Genomic DNA, 18,373 nt, shown 5'->3' on the forward strand with positions numbered 1-18,373 from the left:
GTCAAAGTAAAGACAATTTGAATCACTCCAGTAAAGTAAAAAATCACTCCCAGTGCAAAGTAAGGGTGCTATTTAGTGTATGAGTCCAGAGAAGCTTGGCCAACATGACCCTGGGCGTACAACACACTTTGGACAAAACCAGATGTCGGAGCTTAGCAGGAGCACCGCTCAAAAATACCTCAACATTACAGAACTTGAGTAAATGCAGTGGTGTAAAGTAACTAAGTACATTTACTTAAGTACTGTACTTAAGTACAATTTTGAGGTATTTGTACTTTACAATTTCCAGTACTTTTACTTCTACTCCACTACATCCCGGATCCAAATATTGTGCTTTTACTGCACTACATTTAAATGAAAACTTTAGTTACTAGTTATACTAGTTTGCCGGTATAAATTATAATATGTTAAAACATACATAAACCACTTTAGCCCTATTTTATACCTTGCCTTTTTGAAAATAGCCGATCTACAAGCTCACAGCGCGTCGCATCTATTTTCAAAAATGTGGTATTTTGATACCAATACTTTCATACTTTTACTCAAGTACATTTTGAATTCTGGACTTCTACTTGTAAGGGTGCCCACACACCAAAATACCTAGAGTGGAATGCGCCAATGCATTTCAATGAGAATGGAGCGTTTTTTGCCAGTGGAGGATTTCTGCCAAAAAAACACTCCATTCTCATTGAAATGCATTGGCGGATTCCACTCTAGGTATTTTGGTGTGAGGGCACCCTAACAGAGTACGTCTACAATGCAGTATTGAAACATTTACTTGAGTAGAAAAGTACTGAGTAAATGTACTTGTACTTTACACCTCTGTATACAGGTTATCATAGATGTACAGTATGCAGATTGATGGTTTGCATGCAGGTTGTGGTTTGGAGTGATGCTGCTCGGTGGTTAGCTGTAGTGGAAAGAGTATGACACACTTTCTACCAGATCTACGCTACACCACATGCTGTTCAACCAGATGAGAAATATACATGTAGTGCCAGTGGTTCTCAACCTTTGGGTCGGGGGGGTCCCCAAATTATTTGTAGGGGTCCCCAGATGATTAACTTAATATAACACTGTTTTCTCACTCAACAGTAAACAGACAGAGTGTATAGAGGGTAACTGCACATTTCTAAAGTGACAATTTAAGGACTTTTTATACCTTTAAAATTATATTAGAGGCAGAAATTGTGGAAAATAGCTGATCTACATGTTGCGAGGCGTTGTGAGCATGTAGATCTGCTATTTTCACAATAGAACCGTGTTGTACAAATGTAATTCCTCAACTCTTAGTGCTCGTCAGGGTAGGGGGGTCCCCAGTTAAAATATGATTATTTTGGGGTTGCAGTCTGAAAAGGTTGAGAACCACTGCTCTAGGCCATGGGATGACTGAGTGACTCACATCTGTTTTCCATGTCTAGATACAGATGATATACATCTGAACATGGCTACCATGCTTTTATTTATACCAAATTGTGCTTAGCTGCAATCTGGGGTATATTTTAATGAATAAAACATAAGCTTAACCTATCTGCATGGTACATTTCTTTATGACAAATGTTGACCCTGATGTCAGACACCTTGTACTGGTTGACAAGTAGCTCTCCCAGCCAGGCTTGGATTACTGCAGTGGTTCTTTTTATTTTTTGGCTCAGGGCCTACATCTTTTATCCATTTTTTTTAAAGTTTTCATCCTTGGCGCACCTGAATTACATTGTTGCTTTACAACACCTTACATTTATGTTATATTACGATATTTAAATATGTAAATATTTCCCCTAAAATACAGCATGTCATCACGAGGAAAGTCCTTGAGAGAATATAGCGTCACTGTCGGGCAAAAACCTTGAATCTCCAAGTTTCAAATGTGTATGTTTTTTGGTAAAGCAAAGCCCTGCTTCATCATACAAGACCGTCGCACAAAACTAGTGAAAACAGCAGATCTACAAGCACACAACGCCTGGCGATGCGAGGCGTTGTGTGCTTGTAGATCGGCTGTTTTCACTAGTTTAGTATTTTTTTAGATGATAAATACAAAACGAACTGTTTTGGACATACAAGGTTTCCACCCGACAACGACGATATGTTTCCATTATAGGTCAAATTGAAGATATACTACGCCATTATCCCTATTCCGGGGAGAAAATTCACCAAAAATAATTTATCCTTGCGTCACATCACATATTGCCACGCACTGTGAACTTGTACATCGGCTATTTCTGCTATTATTTGTTTCCCAAATTTGAAACATTTGGAGAAAAAAAAAGAATGAGGTTTAACGTGGTCAGCCATGTGCATTTATTATTCACGACAACAGCATAATAGTTTCTCTGAATATGAAACAAACCACACATTTGTCAGGCATAAATAATACAGATATTTACAAGTTTAACGTAACATTACATAATGCATGTTCGACTCGAGGGAAATTACTTGTGGTCCATACAGCATAGGCCTATCTTTGCTGTCGGGCCGAATCTCACTGACTCCAAAATGTTCATTTTCAGGAAAGTGAGCTCAAGTGGAGTTAGGAGGTTTTGACCGAAGGGCTTTTTACTACTTTTCATTGGTTCAATATTATTTTAACCAACACACAGACGTAAAGGGTGTTCAATAGCACGTATTTATGAAAAAAAGAGAGGGCCAATCCGGTGGAGTTAGCTGGTTTGGCAGAAAGTGTGGAGTTAGGAGGTTTTGTCCCAAGCACTTTTTACTACTTTGCATTGGTTCAATATTATTTTAACCAACACTCAGCTGTAAAGGGTGTTCAATAGCCCTGGTTCATCAAAAATGGAGCTAAGAGGTTTTGGCCAGACAGTGACGCTATGAAAACAGTCAACGGTCACTGGTGCTGGGTGAGTTAAGTGGAGGGACATGGAGCTATATGGTCCTCTGGGTCTAAGGTGGGTCAGCAGGGGTGGACTGGGCGTCTGGCATACCGGGCCCGGCGGGCCGAACATTAGCGGGCCGTTTTAGGATAGTAAAACCCAAGCATACGGTAAAAGAGCTTACAAAACTTACAACGAGTCACTGCCTCAACCCGTTGTTTTTGATTGATTGATTATTTTATTATACAAAAATGGAGAACAGTACAAGTATAGTCAATACAATTGAAATGTAGTACAGTACAATTACAGTTGAACACCCTGCCTAAAAGGAACATCTCAAATAAGACCTTTTACGGTCTTTTTTATGTTGGAAGCCCTCGGTATACAATTCATGGACATAATAAATAGCAAGCAAAGAAAACATTCAATAATATCACAGTTATAAAAACACTATTATGTACAGGAGAGCGGAAACAAGGGGCTGGGGCTAAGGTAAGGGGGGGGGGGGGGTTGCTCACTTCTCGCCTGTCTATGGGAGAAGTGATAACTACCTCCTTCTCTGTCCTCCTGAGGATGCCAGCGAGAACTATTTTTGACCGGTTTGAACCAAGATGACAGGGAATGGATGTCCCAGTCCAGCCCTGTGGGTCAGATTTAGGTGTGTGGCTGTTGTTGTAGTAGTGCTGGTAGTGGTAGTGGGCCTGGTAGTTATACTGGCGGGTCTGTTCTTTGCGTCCAGGAAGGCCACACTCTTCTGGGCCCACGGTAATGAGGGGTCAGCGCAGAGTCTCTTGTCTTTCACCGTGTAGAACCTGTGGGCAGAAAGGAGAGGTCAGTCTCAAGTTAACACATTGATCAACACCAAGGGCGTCACAAGGGGGGGACAAGTGGGACTGAGTTACTAGGGCCCAAGGTGGAGGGGCCTTCGTTATTTTAAATTTTTGCTATTTTTGAAAAGTGTGCTAATCTTTGAATACCGGTAGCCTACAGTATATGTATTTTTAAGCGAACATTTGTAACTCAAATTTTGCTTCTGGGGGGGTCCCTGGAACTAAATATTTTGAGATGGGGGTCCGTGACCAAATGCATATCACTTTGAGTGTCCTTCACACGAAAAAGTTTGAGCACCACTGACATAGAAACGTAGTTTTTTCACTTGCACAAAATGTCCACGATTTTTCTAAAATAGCAGATCTACAAGCTCACAGCGCGGTGCCACGCTCATATAGTTAAAGCACAAAATAATGTGTAATAATGCGTTCCCAGTCTAAATGGGTTAAACCCCCTCCCCCTATGAAGAACATTCATGGGTGGCCCGCAGTGAATCCTTGTGCCCAGGGCCCAGAATTTGGTGTGACACCCCTGATCACCACTACCACCACCACCACCACCACCACCTATTGAGTATTGATTGATTAACTAATTACACATATTAACACATTGAACACTTAATAGGCCTACAGCAAGCACAATTTACCAAGCTATGTTAAAAGGATAATGCAAAAATAGCTCTGCATGGGGGCTAATTGATTCCATTGTGTTCCTACTGTATGTGCACTATGCTACAGTCAGTGTGTCTGTTCAGTGTAGTCCTGTGTTACTAGCTAATATCAACCAAATGGAATTTCCATTTGTTTCCAACAGTTTTATCTTTTTAACTGAATTAGCCTTATTCCTATTTTAGTGTCGCAATCAAGAATGCAAGAAATGCAAGTTAGATAAGGTCTACATGAATTGTACAATCTATAAGGCCGTTGTACAGTATGTGTGTGTGACACGACAAAACACCTTGAAACATCAACTTTGTCGTGCTGACTTACTGCCTCTGTCTTATTGTGTTTTGGCACAATTTGTACACTTTTAAAAGCTTGTTTGGGAAATAAGGTGTGATATAGGTGTGATACAAATAAAGTGTATTATGGCATCTAAAAATGTGTAGCATTATGCTATATTAAAGTTATTTGGTTCTTTGGACTTACACCAAAGCAGGGATGGCACAGGACTGGGTGCTCTGTCTGTAGTAGCTGCTGAGAAGTTGTTTTCGTATGGTGGTTTTTTTGATCTCCCTGCAGCAGTCTCCTGTTCCACCTGTTGAATACAGAGAAATGGGTTTCTTTTTAGAAGAAGGTCGGAAGCGGCTTATTGTCTATATCAGACAGGGGTGTCACACCAAATTCTAGGCCCTGGGTACAAGGATTCACTCACATTTTGTGCTTTAACTACTGAAAAATAGCAGATATACAAGCTCACAGCGCGGCACCGAGTGCCGCGATGCGAGATTGTAGATCTGCTATTTTTGAAATATCGTGAAAATTTGTGCAGAGTCTGAATATTTCAAATCCTTCCATGTTTTTTTGAAAAAGCTATGTTTCTATGTCAGTGGTACACTTTTTCATGTGAAGGACCCCGAAAATGACATGTATTTGGCCACGGACCCCCATCTCAAAATATTTAGTTCCAGGGACCCCCAGAAGCAAACTTTGAGTTACGAATGTTCACTTTGCAGATTTGCACACATTTTCAGGCAAGTTATAAGAAACTCCTTAAAAGGGTTGGGTTAGGTCATGCAAAGCAGCCTTGGTTGTAAACAATTATGAGGAATGTACATCTAGAATATTTGTCTGTTTTTGGGGGGTCTTTGATATAAGAAATCTTGGGAACCACTGGTTTATAACCAAAACTAAGACAAATATACTGACACAATTCTCTGTTTCAAGCAGGAGAAAAGAAAACATGCCCATAGTCGCTTATCAGTGGTTCTCAACCTTTTCAGACCGAGACCCCAAAAATAATCATATTTTTACTGGGACATCGAGGCGTTGTGAGCATGTAGATCGGCTATTTTCACAATTTCTGCCTTTGACAATTTGGCCAATGTTTAATTTGTCATTTTAGAGGTATTAAAACGTCCTAAAAATCATCACTTTAGAAATGTGCTATACACTTAAACTTTGTGTTGGTTTGTTTACTGTTGAGTGAGAAAACAATGTCGCACATTAAGTTAATCATCTGGGGACTCCCCCCAAAATAACTTGGGGACCCCCCTGGGGGGTCCCTCCCGACCCACAGGTTGAGAAGCATTGGCTTATATTAAGCAGACATGACATGTTGAACGTACCTTTAGCCGAGGCGGTGGGCAGCGTGCAGAGGGCAGTGAGCAGGAGTATAGGCAGGTAGAGGCTCTCCATTGTGTGTCTATAGATGCTCTCAACAGACCACTGATGTGTCTGAGCCGCCGTGTCTTTTTAAACCCACCACCTCCAGAGCCCCGCTTCCATCCAAGCCCTTCACAGCTCATCATTGCACCCCCACCTCTAGGCTACTGTTCATGGAAAGTACAGCGTGGGTTTCCCATACCACATGACTACAGAGTCTCCACCAGCAAAAGACCCTCGCAGTTGAGTTGCCACTCACTTTTTCCCATCGGGGGAGTCGTGGGTGGGCTGATAACTCTCACTTTCAAAAGGAGAGCAAAAACAGAACATCTATAAGCCCGATTAAGCTTGATTGCTATTCATCATATATAAAAGTGTAAAATATATTTTCTAAATATATTTTCTTGTGTGATTATTGATTAATGGCTTGTGATATTCCTTTTTGACTAGGCCTATATTGTTGTGTAATACATGGGACTTCAACAGGGGGGTCCAGAGTCACTACAGGGGGTCCTCCAAATCTTTGAGTGATAGAAAGTTTTTTTTTTTTATCCTTTTTTATATTAACCACTTGAACCCTAGCGTCCATATTCTGAGAACTTTAGCCAAAAATAGCAGATCTACAAGCTTGTGAGCTTGTAGAGTGGCTATTTTTGGCAAAGAGCTTTGGAGTAAAGGGGAAAAAGAGCAGACTAAGTACAGAGTGAAAGGTCAATTTTATTTATATTAAGTATTGACGGTTCAAGTGGTTAAATATCTGAAAACACAAATTGACATGAATCCAAAATACACTGATTGTGCTGTCAATTCATCTCTCGCGCAACTAAGGGGTCCTTGGCCTGAAAACGTTGAAGAGGGGGATAGGGTATAGTCTACTGTACTGTGTCTGTGTTTGAACAGAAGGGCACATGTTACCAGGGGTGTCGCACCAAATTCTGGGCTCTGGGTACTTTAACTATTGAAAAATAGCAGATATACAAGCTCACAGCGCGGCACCGAGTGCCGCGCTGCGAGCTTGTAGATCTGCTATTTTTTTTAAATCGTGAAAATGTGTGTTTCTTATGTCAGTGGTGCTCAAACTTTTTCATGTGAAGGACCCCCAAAATGATATGTATTTGGCCACGGACCCCCATCTCAAAATATTTAGTTCCAGGGACCCCCTAGAAGCAAAATTTGAGTTACAAATGTTTGCTTAAAGATTTGCACACATTTTCACAACGTTTCAAAAAATAGCTAAAGTATAAAATAATTCCAGGCCCCTCCCCTCCACCTAGTAATTCAGTCCCACTTCCCCCCCTTGTGACGCCCCTGCATGTTACTACTGTGGTAAAGCAAGCACTCTCACAACCCACACACACACACACACACACACACACACACACACACACACACACACACACACACACACACACACAGTTCCGCTGAAACCTAGTATGTGGTGGTTGCTACAGTACATGCATGCATAGCAACCTGGGTTCAATGTAGTTATTATTTAGTCATAAGCTCTTGTTAATACTTTTTATTGGTTCAATAGATTTATAAAAACCCACTGGCACACTTAACCACTTTCTACTGATATTGCAAGCAAATTGGAAATGACCTACCTGTGTTCCATTTTGGATGCAAATCTTTCCAGTGATACAATGTCAGCGACAATCAAAAATCACACATGAATGTTCTTCATGGGCTGGGAACGCATTATTGCACATTATTTTGTGCTTAAACTATTGAAAAAATTGAAGATATACAAGCTCACAGCGAGCTTGTAGATCTGCTATTTTTGAAAAATCTTGAAAATGTGTCTTTGAATATTTCAAATCCTTCTAAGGTTTATTTTGAAAACCCTATGTTTCTATGTCAGTGGTGCTCAAACTTTTTCATGTGAAAAACCCCCAAAAATTATATGTATACATCTCAAAATGTTTACCCCCCAGAAGCAACATTTGAGTTACACATGTTAAAACAGAATTAATTTCCCAGTGGATTACTCGCGACTCGCCACACTTGCAATCTCCCAGTTCCCTGTCTAGTTTCATGTTGATCTCATGCCGTCATGGTGATGGTGCTATGAGGATGTCAGTCTTGCCCAAATATGGAAAGGCAGCGTCTTGCACACATGGGCGTTGCTAAGGCCTGCATGGCAACAGCTTGTGGTGTGAGTGAGGTAAGAGCAGAGCTCTGCTAGGCCTGTATAAGGTGTTAATACACGGCAGACTTCCTCTTTATCCCACTGCAAAAGGATAAACGGTCTTAACACTCCCACTTCACCCCATTGATAATTCTTCATCTCATCGACGCGAAAGGATATTTAGGACTTCCAGTTCATCCCACTGAGACCAGATTTGTCCTCACTGAGAGAAAGAGAACATAAGGAGACACATTTTTGACGTTACACCTTCACTCCTGGAAGGAACGGGTCTGAATACTTCCTGACTCTGTTCTCTTGTTCTAAGTGTACATCGTCCCTGACTGACAACTCTCTATAAACACATGAACAGGATTACGGCCTATACTGCAAAAATGGTGACCGGACAGATCCCCCCAGCAGCCTGTCAGCAATTCACCACCAGCCGCGTGACCAGCCAGGAACGTGAAGACCCAGCCAGGCCAACATCTTGCAGCCATCAACAGTTTACAAAGACTTTAACTCGACCGGGAGAGGTAATACTAATAACCCATCAGATGACTGACACAATAAATAAATCTCACGTCTGTAAACAGTGTCACAAGGGTTTCCGTCATTTAGCCGACCTGAAGAAGCACCAGCGCGTCCACACCGGAGAAAAACCTTACCACTGTAAGCCGTGCGGGAAGAGTTTCAGCCACGTGGGTGACCTGAAGAAGCACCTGCGCATCCACACGGGAGAAAAACCGTACCGCTGTGAAGAGTGTGGCAAGAGTTTCAACCAGTTGGCTCACCTGAGGTCGCACCAGCATGTCCACACTGGAAACAAACCTCACCTCTGTCAGTATTGTGACAAGAGTTTTAGTCAGTTGGCGGTCCTAAAGAGGCACCAACGTATTCATACTGGAGAAAAACCCTACCTCTGTCAACAGTGTGGCAAGAGTTTCAATCAGTCGGGTGACCTGAAGAAACACCTGCGTATCCATAACGGGGAAAAGCCCTTCCATTGTAAACAGTGTGCCAGGAGTTTCAGTCAGTCGACTCACCTGAAGAGGCACCAGCGTATCCACAACGGAGAAAGACCATACGTCTGTCAACAGTGTGGCAAGAGTTTCAGTCATTCAGCTAACCTGAAGAAGCACCAGCGTGTCCACACGAGACGAAAGAATCGCGAAGAGCCAGACGTAGGAGCGGTTCGCACTGCTTTAAGAAAAGGTCCACCAGGGACGTGCAGAGAATGTTAGAGGGGCAGGGGCTGACATTTCTAAAAGTCACGTGGGTCGCGCGTGGGTCGCAGCGCGACACGTTGTGAGCTTGGAGGTCGGCAATTCAACATAAGATGATGCATTCAAGTTCAGGAGAGTTTGGACAAGGTAATTCTCTTGAATGCTGCCTTCAGGCATGGCATGAAAAGAGGGTATTTGTATTTCTTTCACCATACTGAAAACTGCATTTAGTCTGGAGAGGGCGCTTTTTTACAGACAGATAAAAGGGCAGGGGCTCAAGACCCCTTGATGTATAGGCTATGTGTGGGTAAAATCATTTCGACCGGATCAAAATCATTTCCACGGAGGTTAGGGTTAGAGTCGGGTGTCGAAAACATGATATGTAGTAACAGCGACACGCTCCCTATGTGTGCACGTGCCTGGTAAACTGTGATAAGACTTTCAGTCGATTAGATACTCTGAATGAACAACCCAGCGTGTCTACACTGGAGATAAACCTTTATCACTGCTAACCGTGTGAGAGTTTGAATTAATTAATGAATTTCAACTAATTAGACCAGGAGTCGTTTTCCAGCCCAAGGACCCCATAGCTGAGAGTGAGACAAAGCAGGGACCCTCACTACTTGTATGATACACAGTGTATTTTGTATGCGACTTGATGAGAGCTTTCAAAGCTAGCTCACTATACGAGCTCACTATACGAGCTAGCTTTGATTGTCTTGCCGTTGAGAAATTTGAGATTTAACATGTTTTTGAGCGGTGGTAGACCGCTCCTATACGTGGCTGTGCGTGTGTCTGTAGCCTTTTTCCTCAGCGTTTAGCCATAGCAAAACGTGTGTGTGTGTAGCATAGCCTGTGTACATCCTATACTCAAATCCTAGTCTGAAGACGTTATGCAAGCACGACCACCGCTCACTTCACATTGGGTGTGATTTTTTGTTTGTTTGCTACATTATCTTTGATAATGGATTGGATTTATTTTAATGTGTATTTTCCCCACATGTAATTGTTTGTAAGAATAAATACATAATCTAAAGATGCAATTGGAAATTGCAAGTGTGGTTGTTGACGTGACTATTCTGCAGCAAGCTAACTGTCATGTGAAGCCAGACCAATCCTTGAGCTAGCACAGGGGTGGGCAACTTTGATGATGGTGAGGGCCACTATATTTCCACCTTCACTCCAGAGGGCCACTATATTTCCACCTTCACTCCAGAGGGCCACATTGCATATTGCTACGTCCTACTTTGTCACTTTCTGGTATCTCATACAAAAGAAGCAAAAATAGCCGATCTACAAGCTCAAAACGCATCGCAGTTGAATTGGAATCCTGAAATATTTTTTGTTATTTTTTTAATTGGAATCCTGAAATGTAACATGTTGATTTAATTTCAAATGCATTTAGTTATATACTCATGTTAACTTTATGAATTAAATACAAATACATACATTGGACATAAGATAAATACATTTTAATACTACTATGCCAGTCATTAAGCTACTAATATATACTGACTTAAAGCAGGTCATGTTTGGAATTGTAACAGCTGAAATCAATAATAGGCTATGAGATACATAAAGTGGTTCCTGTGTAAATAAGCCATAAAGCTTACTAGGATCTCCTTTTAGTTGACCTTGTACCAGTGATGTGTATTGTCATGAAACTGTACTTTTTCCTATGCAATCTTCTAATAGATTCTTTAATCAATCAATCAATCAATCAATCAATCAATCAATCAATCAGTCAGTCAGTCAGTCAGTCAGTCAGTCAGTCAGTCAACCAATCAATCAAGTGACCACTCCAAAGTGTAATTCTGCGAATCAACAGAGGAGGGTGCTCAAGGCCCATCTATGGACTGGTCATGACTCATGAGGTTGGGAAGCCCTGTTGAACATTACAGGCTGGCTGAGAACTCACTTAGTTTCACTGACAGTAAATCAGCAGGGTTCTCAAAGTGGGGTCCTTGAGGAGGTTCCGGGGGCCTCCCCCAGCCCAGAAAGATTATAGTTGTGAAATGTGAATGTGACGGCCCTCCTCTGGGCCCTTGGCAGGTGGCTGGTTTCCTAATTGTTTTGCAGAGTGCAGAGATCTTTTTTTTATTTTTTTTAATATTCAACTAGACTATGGCACCTCTGTCGAGGTGCCAACTTGCTTCTTGTGCACTAGGCTCTGCGCTGTGTACATTTTGTGTTGATTGAATGATGCGTTCATTTAGCATAAAAAATAGGCTCCTCCTGCAAACTTACAAAAAATACAGGAAGGTAATTATAGCCACTCAGACGCTCAGTATGGAATATCAAAAAGGCTTGATACATGTCCATCACGATGAGTAGCCTAGAAGAAAAAATGTGTGTTTTGAAGAAAATGATAAATGAGGAAAAACTCATTAGGCGGACATGGTCCTGGCCTATGAGGAGCTGTCATCCAATGTTATATGAGATACATAAAGGTTTCCTGGGTAAATAAGCCGAAAAGCTTACTAGGATCTCTTTTTAGTTGACCAGTGAACTGTACTGTCATGAAACTGTATCTGTTCCTAAACTTCTAATAAAGTCTTCAATCAATCAATCAATCATGTCATGAAGGAATCATTTTGATTGGACAACCTACAGTTCAAGATAGGCCACAACATAAAGTGGACCATCTATTATAGTGCTGCCAAAATAGCCTGGAAACCAGACAGAAAAAGGACGACTATTTTCCTTTGTATCAACAACATACTGACCAGGCTGAACATGGTGACAGCATTAATAATTTGCAGTTATGGAGGAGGTGTTTACCGTTGCCGAATACATTGGCAGATACCTGGAATTCAACCTCTGGATTTACTTTTCTGAAGTTGGCTTATATTGCCAATTTAAGTATTTTAAGGCAGTGTTTCTCATCCTTTTTTCTGCATGGGCACACTTTTCATGTCCCAAGAATCCATGGGCACACCAACATAATACGGGGGTGTAAATATCGTCACTGTCGGGAAGAAACCTTGAATCTCCAAGTTTCAAATGTGTACGTTTCTTCGCAAAGTAAAGCCCTGCTTCATCATACAAGGCTGTCACACAACAGTAGTGAAAACAGCAGATCTACAAGCACACAACGCCTCGCACCGCGAGGCGTTTGTGAAAACAGCCGAGCTACAACTCGGCTGTTTTAACTAGTTTAAATTGATAAATACAATACTTGCTTTCAAACAGTTTCAAGGGGCACACTTGACCCTTCTCAGGGGCACACCAAAGGTCCCCAGGCACAGTTGTTGAGAAACACCGTTTTAAGGGGAAAGTGTTGGAGTAAATGATAAATCTTCACAACTGTACATATTGTAGTCTGAAATAAAACATACTCAAGTATAGTAGGCCGACAGATCCTCCAAAAATAAAGTAGCCTACTTCAGGTAAAGAAGTAGACTTATGGTAGTTTTACTTAATCACACAGGGCCTGTACAGTATGCATGTATGCAAGCCACTGCATCAAATCTCGTCTAAGAAAAGCTCTTTATTTATAAAAACAGTATTGCCAGTTACATACTTTTACAGACAAAAATGCAACTTTTCAGAGCCAAGGCAGGTATGAATGGTACGTCTTAACTTTACATGGATAGGCAACATTACAGATCAACTTGTAAAACTAAAAGAAAAAAAAGCAACAAAAAAATAAAGGATTGGTCTCTTATGCCATTACAACATATCAGTGGTATAAGTGGGTTTATAAAGCAGAACAGATAACATGAAGCTCTCTCCCACTGAACCCAAATATACCAACCCTCACAGAAGTGAAACAAACCAGTCACAAAAGCCAAAAATACAGAACAAAAAACGATTCATATAACAAAATGTGCTTCTTGTTCCCACTCCCTTGACTTGTATGTCATGTCCTGTGATCTCTTCAGTCTGTCCAAAAGTCAAGACTCTGAGCAAAAATAAAGACTTTATAAGACCTTTATAATACGCCTGCACGTGTACTTTTTACACCAATTGTAATGTAGAATCAATAACTTGGGTATTGAGTGTTTTATTAACCCATTTAGGCCTAGAATTATTGAATGCTTTAACCAGTGAAAAATAGCAGATATACAAGCTCACAGCTCTGCGAACTTGATCTGCCATTTTTGAAAAAGTCGTGAAAATGTGTGCAAATCTTTGAATATATGTATTTTCAAAGCGAACGTTTGTAACTTTGCTTCTGGGGGGGTGAGATGCGCAGGTCCGTGGCCAAATACATATCATTTTGGGGGTCCTTCACATGAAAAGGTTTGAGAACCACTGACATAGTAGTGTCTCAAGAACAGACTGAGCTCCATTTAAGTGAAAAGGACCTTTTCTTTGACGATGGCTGGCCAGATTGCTGACATAGAAACATAAGATTAAAAATCTTAGGATTCAAAAGACACTTATAGAACCGGGTCAAAATTCTCATTTTCACGATTGTTCAAAAATAGCAGATCTACGAGCTCGCAGCTTGTATATCAATAGGTAAAGCATAAAATAATGATACGCAATAACGTGTACCCGTTCTAAATGGGTCAATCACCAATACTTCTCAGGGATCTGTCAGTTGGGTTACATAAATGTGTCTGCCATAATCTGTGACATTAGAATTCACAGGGTTCACCAGTCCTTTCCGTGGTGTTCAACACCAAGCACCCGTTTTCCTTCCTCTGTTGTGTAGTGTGGTTCTCGTGAAGGGATATTTCACTTAAAAAAAAAACGTGGTCATTTTATCGTCCAATAAGGCTTTTGGGAACATCCAGGACAGTTTTTGAATTTCTTCATTCAGTATTTAGATATTTGATATTCATTTCCCCCATCCAGGACCTTCCTATACAAACCCACTGCAACTTCAAACTCCATTTTAACCATGATAGATTCAATTAAAACACCTGTCCTTTTTTCTGGTGACTCCTGACATCCTCCGAAATTAAATGTATTGAATACAATAAAAGATTATAAAAAATCTATGAAACATCGTATTGAAAAAAACACGGCCTGCTCACGTATTCGGAGGGTGTCAGGAATCACCAGAAAAAAGGACAGGTGTTTTAATTGAATCTATCATGGTTAAAATGGAGTTTGAAGTTGTAATGGGTTTGTATAGGAAGGTCCTGGAAGGGGGCAAAATGGGGGAAATATATATCAAATATCTAAATACTGAATGAAGAAATTCAAAAACTGTCCTAGGTGTTCCCAAAAGCATGACTAGACGATAAAATGACCAAAAGTTTTTTTGAAAGTGAAATATCCCTTTAACAGTAGCGTTAGGAATGGTTTCTATTCTTGAAGTCAGAATGTTTCAATGTTCAGTGGTTGAGTAGTAGTGTATCTCCCAAAGTAGTGGCACACCACACATTTGCAAGTCTCCAATGTGATGTATTTTGTACTTAAAAGCACACAGTCAACGTTCACATCCACTCATGGGAGCGTTTTTAAATAAAAAAACATCCACAAATACAAGAAAAGAAAAAAAAAAAGAATCAGAAGCAGCTAAACTGTCCTTTCTTTCATTTGGGGAGGGGAAAAAAACAGTTTGAAATTAAGGTATCGAGCACAAAACAAAAGAGGCAGTCGGTAAATTGTAACAAATGAAAATAAATCAAAAATACACATGCTTTGTCACAGGAGTAAGAAAACGAAATTAAAAAAAAGCACACAATACAAGTCATTTTTAACAATGTGTCGTTATGAGCCCGGTCTTTTTAAACACACTCCATCCAACATTGTGCACACACTGTCACATTGAGGTCCATTTCAATCACACACACCGGCAGGTTTATTGTACAGTATGACAAATATACAGACACGCACACCTGCCTTCGCTTTGCCCACATCCATTTGCCCATCCCCAAACCAGAGAGAACGACTTGAGAGACATGGAAAAATAACTCCTATACAAACATTCTCAAAATCTACAATGCCGGCCAGCATTCCTACTGGTTTGTCGGCCTCTGCCCAAACTCCCATTTCACCCACTACAGGGACCATTTAAATTAAGGAAACAAAAATGTAAAAAAAAAAAAAAGTAGTCAATCCCATGTTCATTTTATATACAGTATATATCCTACACAAAAGGCTACAACTCACGCTTGTTGGGATTCAGATGATGGCAGCAAAAAATGTTACTGAAAAGTGGTTGATGACAAAAAAAAAATACAAAATAAAAAGAAAACTACTAATAGGATGACAAAGACTGGAAAATAAATGATTGTCAAAGATGATTGCTCTTTAGGAAAAGGAATATAATTTAAACAACAGAGAATATATTTCTGATGCTACGATGACTATTGTAAAAAGTGTGTGCTGTATATCAACAATTGATTGCAACACAATCGCTTTCTTTGGATGCTGACCCTCATCTTCATGTCCACGGTCTTGTGATGGAAGGGGGGAGGAGGGAGGGGGTTGAGAAGGAGAGAGAGACTGAGTTGGTCTCTTATCCTCTGCCTCAGTAGCAGTGGTAGGGAAGGGAAGGCCCACACTGAGTAATGCACACTATCAGTTTTTCTGCAAGAGAAGGAGTAAGCATTTATAAATCAACAATATCCAAACAAACATGAAACACAAAGAACCAACAGGGGAACAGACGTTGTCGCCGTCGGGCAGAAACCTTGTATGTCCATAACGATCACTATTTTTGGAAATGGAAGAGAACCTGTTTCAACGGATGGATCAAATGTAGTTATTTGGTCTCTTTTCGTTGGTTAATATTTTTTAAACCCTCGAAAAATTAGAATATCGTGTGAAAAAGCATTGCAGATGCCCTAGCACCCCAAATCATAATCGACTTCGGAAACTTCCCACTGGACTTCAAGCAACTTGACGTTTCTCTATTATAAATCCTTGTTTTGAGTGGTCTTGTGTAGTATTCTAATATTTGAAATATGGACTTGTGATATTCATGAGCTGTATGCCATAAAAATTCAAAATTTTAACAAAAAGAAAATGTTTGGAATAATTCACTGAATGTTCATTGTATCTAGAATATATGAAAGTTTCAAGAAAATGTACTTTTACACAATATTCAAATTTTTAGAGAAGGATCTGTATATGCAACGCATTGTGAGCTTGTAGGTGGGCCATTTTCTCAACTTGCGACACTGTCATACGTCAAAGCATGAAATAGGGGATTCATTTATGCGTGCATAATGCATGCAAAAATGGCATGGTTTCTGACCGACAGCAATGATAGAGATATACTGTATACCGTCACTGTCGGGCAGAAACCTCGCATCTCCAAGTTTCAAATTTGTAAATCTTTTCGCAAAGTAAAGCCCTGCTTCACCATAGGCCGTTGCACAAAAGTTGTGAAAACAGCCAATGTACAAGCACACAACGCCTCGCACCGCGAGGCGTTGTGTGCTTGTAGATCGGCTGTTTTCACTGGTTTATATCATTTTTAAAATGATAAATACAAAACAAACAGTTTTGGACATACAAAGTTTCCACCCGACAACGGCGATATGCATGTATACACGTACACAACACAAGGACACAACACCAATGCTTATTCTGTGGTACTAGTATGGTGCGCACACAACAATAATTGTCATTATCCAGGATCCTAGTTTATAATAAACATACACTGGGGTTTGGTACAACTACGGTAGCATTTGCCACAATTCCCCAAGGACCACCTTGCAGGAACACTATACCAGCATGTGCACATGTCAGAGTATCGTGTTCTTCGGTTATCAGTACCCTGCAGATCTCAGATCAGTGCACCACGATGAGACACGACATGACTTGGTACAACAAGGGGCTTTTATAGAAGCTACGAAAGACAAGAGGATGAGCTCCCTATAGAGCAGGGGTTTTCAAAGTGGGTGACGGGGCACCCTGGGGTGCCGTGACGGCAGTACAGGGGTGCCGCGAGATCATTTGATAATATTTGGAATTTATTTGGACACTTGAAAAAATATTTAGTATCATTTTAAACTTGAAGTACAAAGTTATTTTCAGTCAGTTCTGACCAAAATGGCTATTATCTCAACGTTTTCCTCGCAACATAATCACAAAAATATCGTCACTGTCGGGCAGAAACCTCCTATCTCCAAGTTTCAAATGTGTACGTCTTTTGGTAAAGCAAAGCCCTGCTTCATCATACAAGACTGTCGCACAAAACGAGTGAAAACAGCCGATCTACAAGCACACAACGCCTCGTATCGCGAGGCGTTGTGTGCTTGTAGATCTGCTGTTTTCACTAGTTTAGTACATTTTATAGATGATAAATACAAAACGAACGGTTTTGGACATATAAGGTTTCCACCCGACAACGACGATGTGCTATAAATATAAGGTGCTGGGAGTGAAAATTATAATGTAGAGGTGCCTCCGATTAAAAAATATATGTATGGGGTGCCCTGAGACAAAAGAAAGTTTGGGAACCCCTGCTATAATAGAGATCCCATGCAGGATAAGAGGTCAGTTGGACGTACCATGCTGTTACATGCAGAGGGGGGGGTAGAGGGGATGGGGGAGGGCTAACCATCGTAGGAGTCCAAAAGGGGCAAGGAGCCCTTCCTGCCCCCATACACCCCTCGCTGAGAGAGAGACAACCAGAGAGAGAGAGAGAGAGAGAGAGAGAGGAGAGAAGGTTGTGAGGTTGTGAGTGGGAGAAGTAATTTTGGTCAGTAATTGTGAGGTTGAAGAAGGTTATTGATGGGAAAGTTTTTAAAGTGAAGCCTCTTTAAAAGAAGTGCAGGAGAGAGAGAGAGAGAGTGTGAGAGAAATGGTTAGAAGGGCTGTCACGATTATGACTTTTACATGACGATTAATTGTCACTCAAGTAATTGCGATTAACGATTTAATTGAGTTTTTGTCGTTGACAATTACATTTCTGTTTGGCTTTTAGGCTTTGAAGTTGCACATGGCAATCATGACACATAACTTAAATATACAAAGAAATTACTGACATATTTGACAATTTTATACTTTAAAAAGAACATTGATAGTGGAAATAGCCGATCTACAAGCTCACAACGCGTCGCATCGCGTAGATCTGAGAGCTTGTAGATCTGCTATTTCCACTACTTTTTGAAAGTGTTTGTAACT

The 18,373-nt window shown here is 40.7% G+C and overlaps 1 protein-coding gene across 6 annotated transcripts in view; it reads right to left on the bottom strand.

Annotated features, from left to right (window-relative positions):
• Nucleotides 1-12,806: 12,806 nt before the first annotated feature.
• Nucleotides 12,807-18,373, bottom strand: part of LOC308301574 (catenin delta-1-like) — a 40,709-nt gene continuing 35,142 nt past the window's right edge. For 5 of the 6 annotated variants that reach the window (XM_080745601.1, XM_080745600.1, XM_080745598.1 and 2 more), the window contains 2 exons: nucleotides 17,758-17,862; nucleotides 12,807-15,826 (listed from right to left, as the gene is read on the bottom strand). In XM_080745601.1, coding sequence (XP_080601727.1) covers nucleotides 17,803-17,862 — 60 coding nt within the window. In that variant the 3' untranslated portion in view covers nucleotides 12,807-15,826; nucleotides 17,758-17,802. The remainder of the gene's footprint in view (nucleotides 15,827-17,757; nucleotides 17,863-18,373) is intronic. The other variant, XM_080745599.1, reaches the window with a different exon arrangement.

Source organism: Nannobrachium achirus (assembly GCF_963921795.1).
Source record: "Nannobrachium achirus genome assembly, chromosome: 17".
Classification (NCBI taxonomy): Eukaryota; Metazoa; Chordata; class Actinopteri; order Myctophiformes; family Myctophidae; genus Nannobrachium; species Nannobrachium achirus.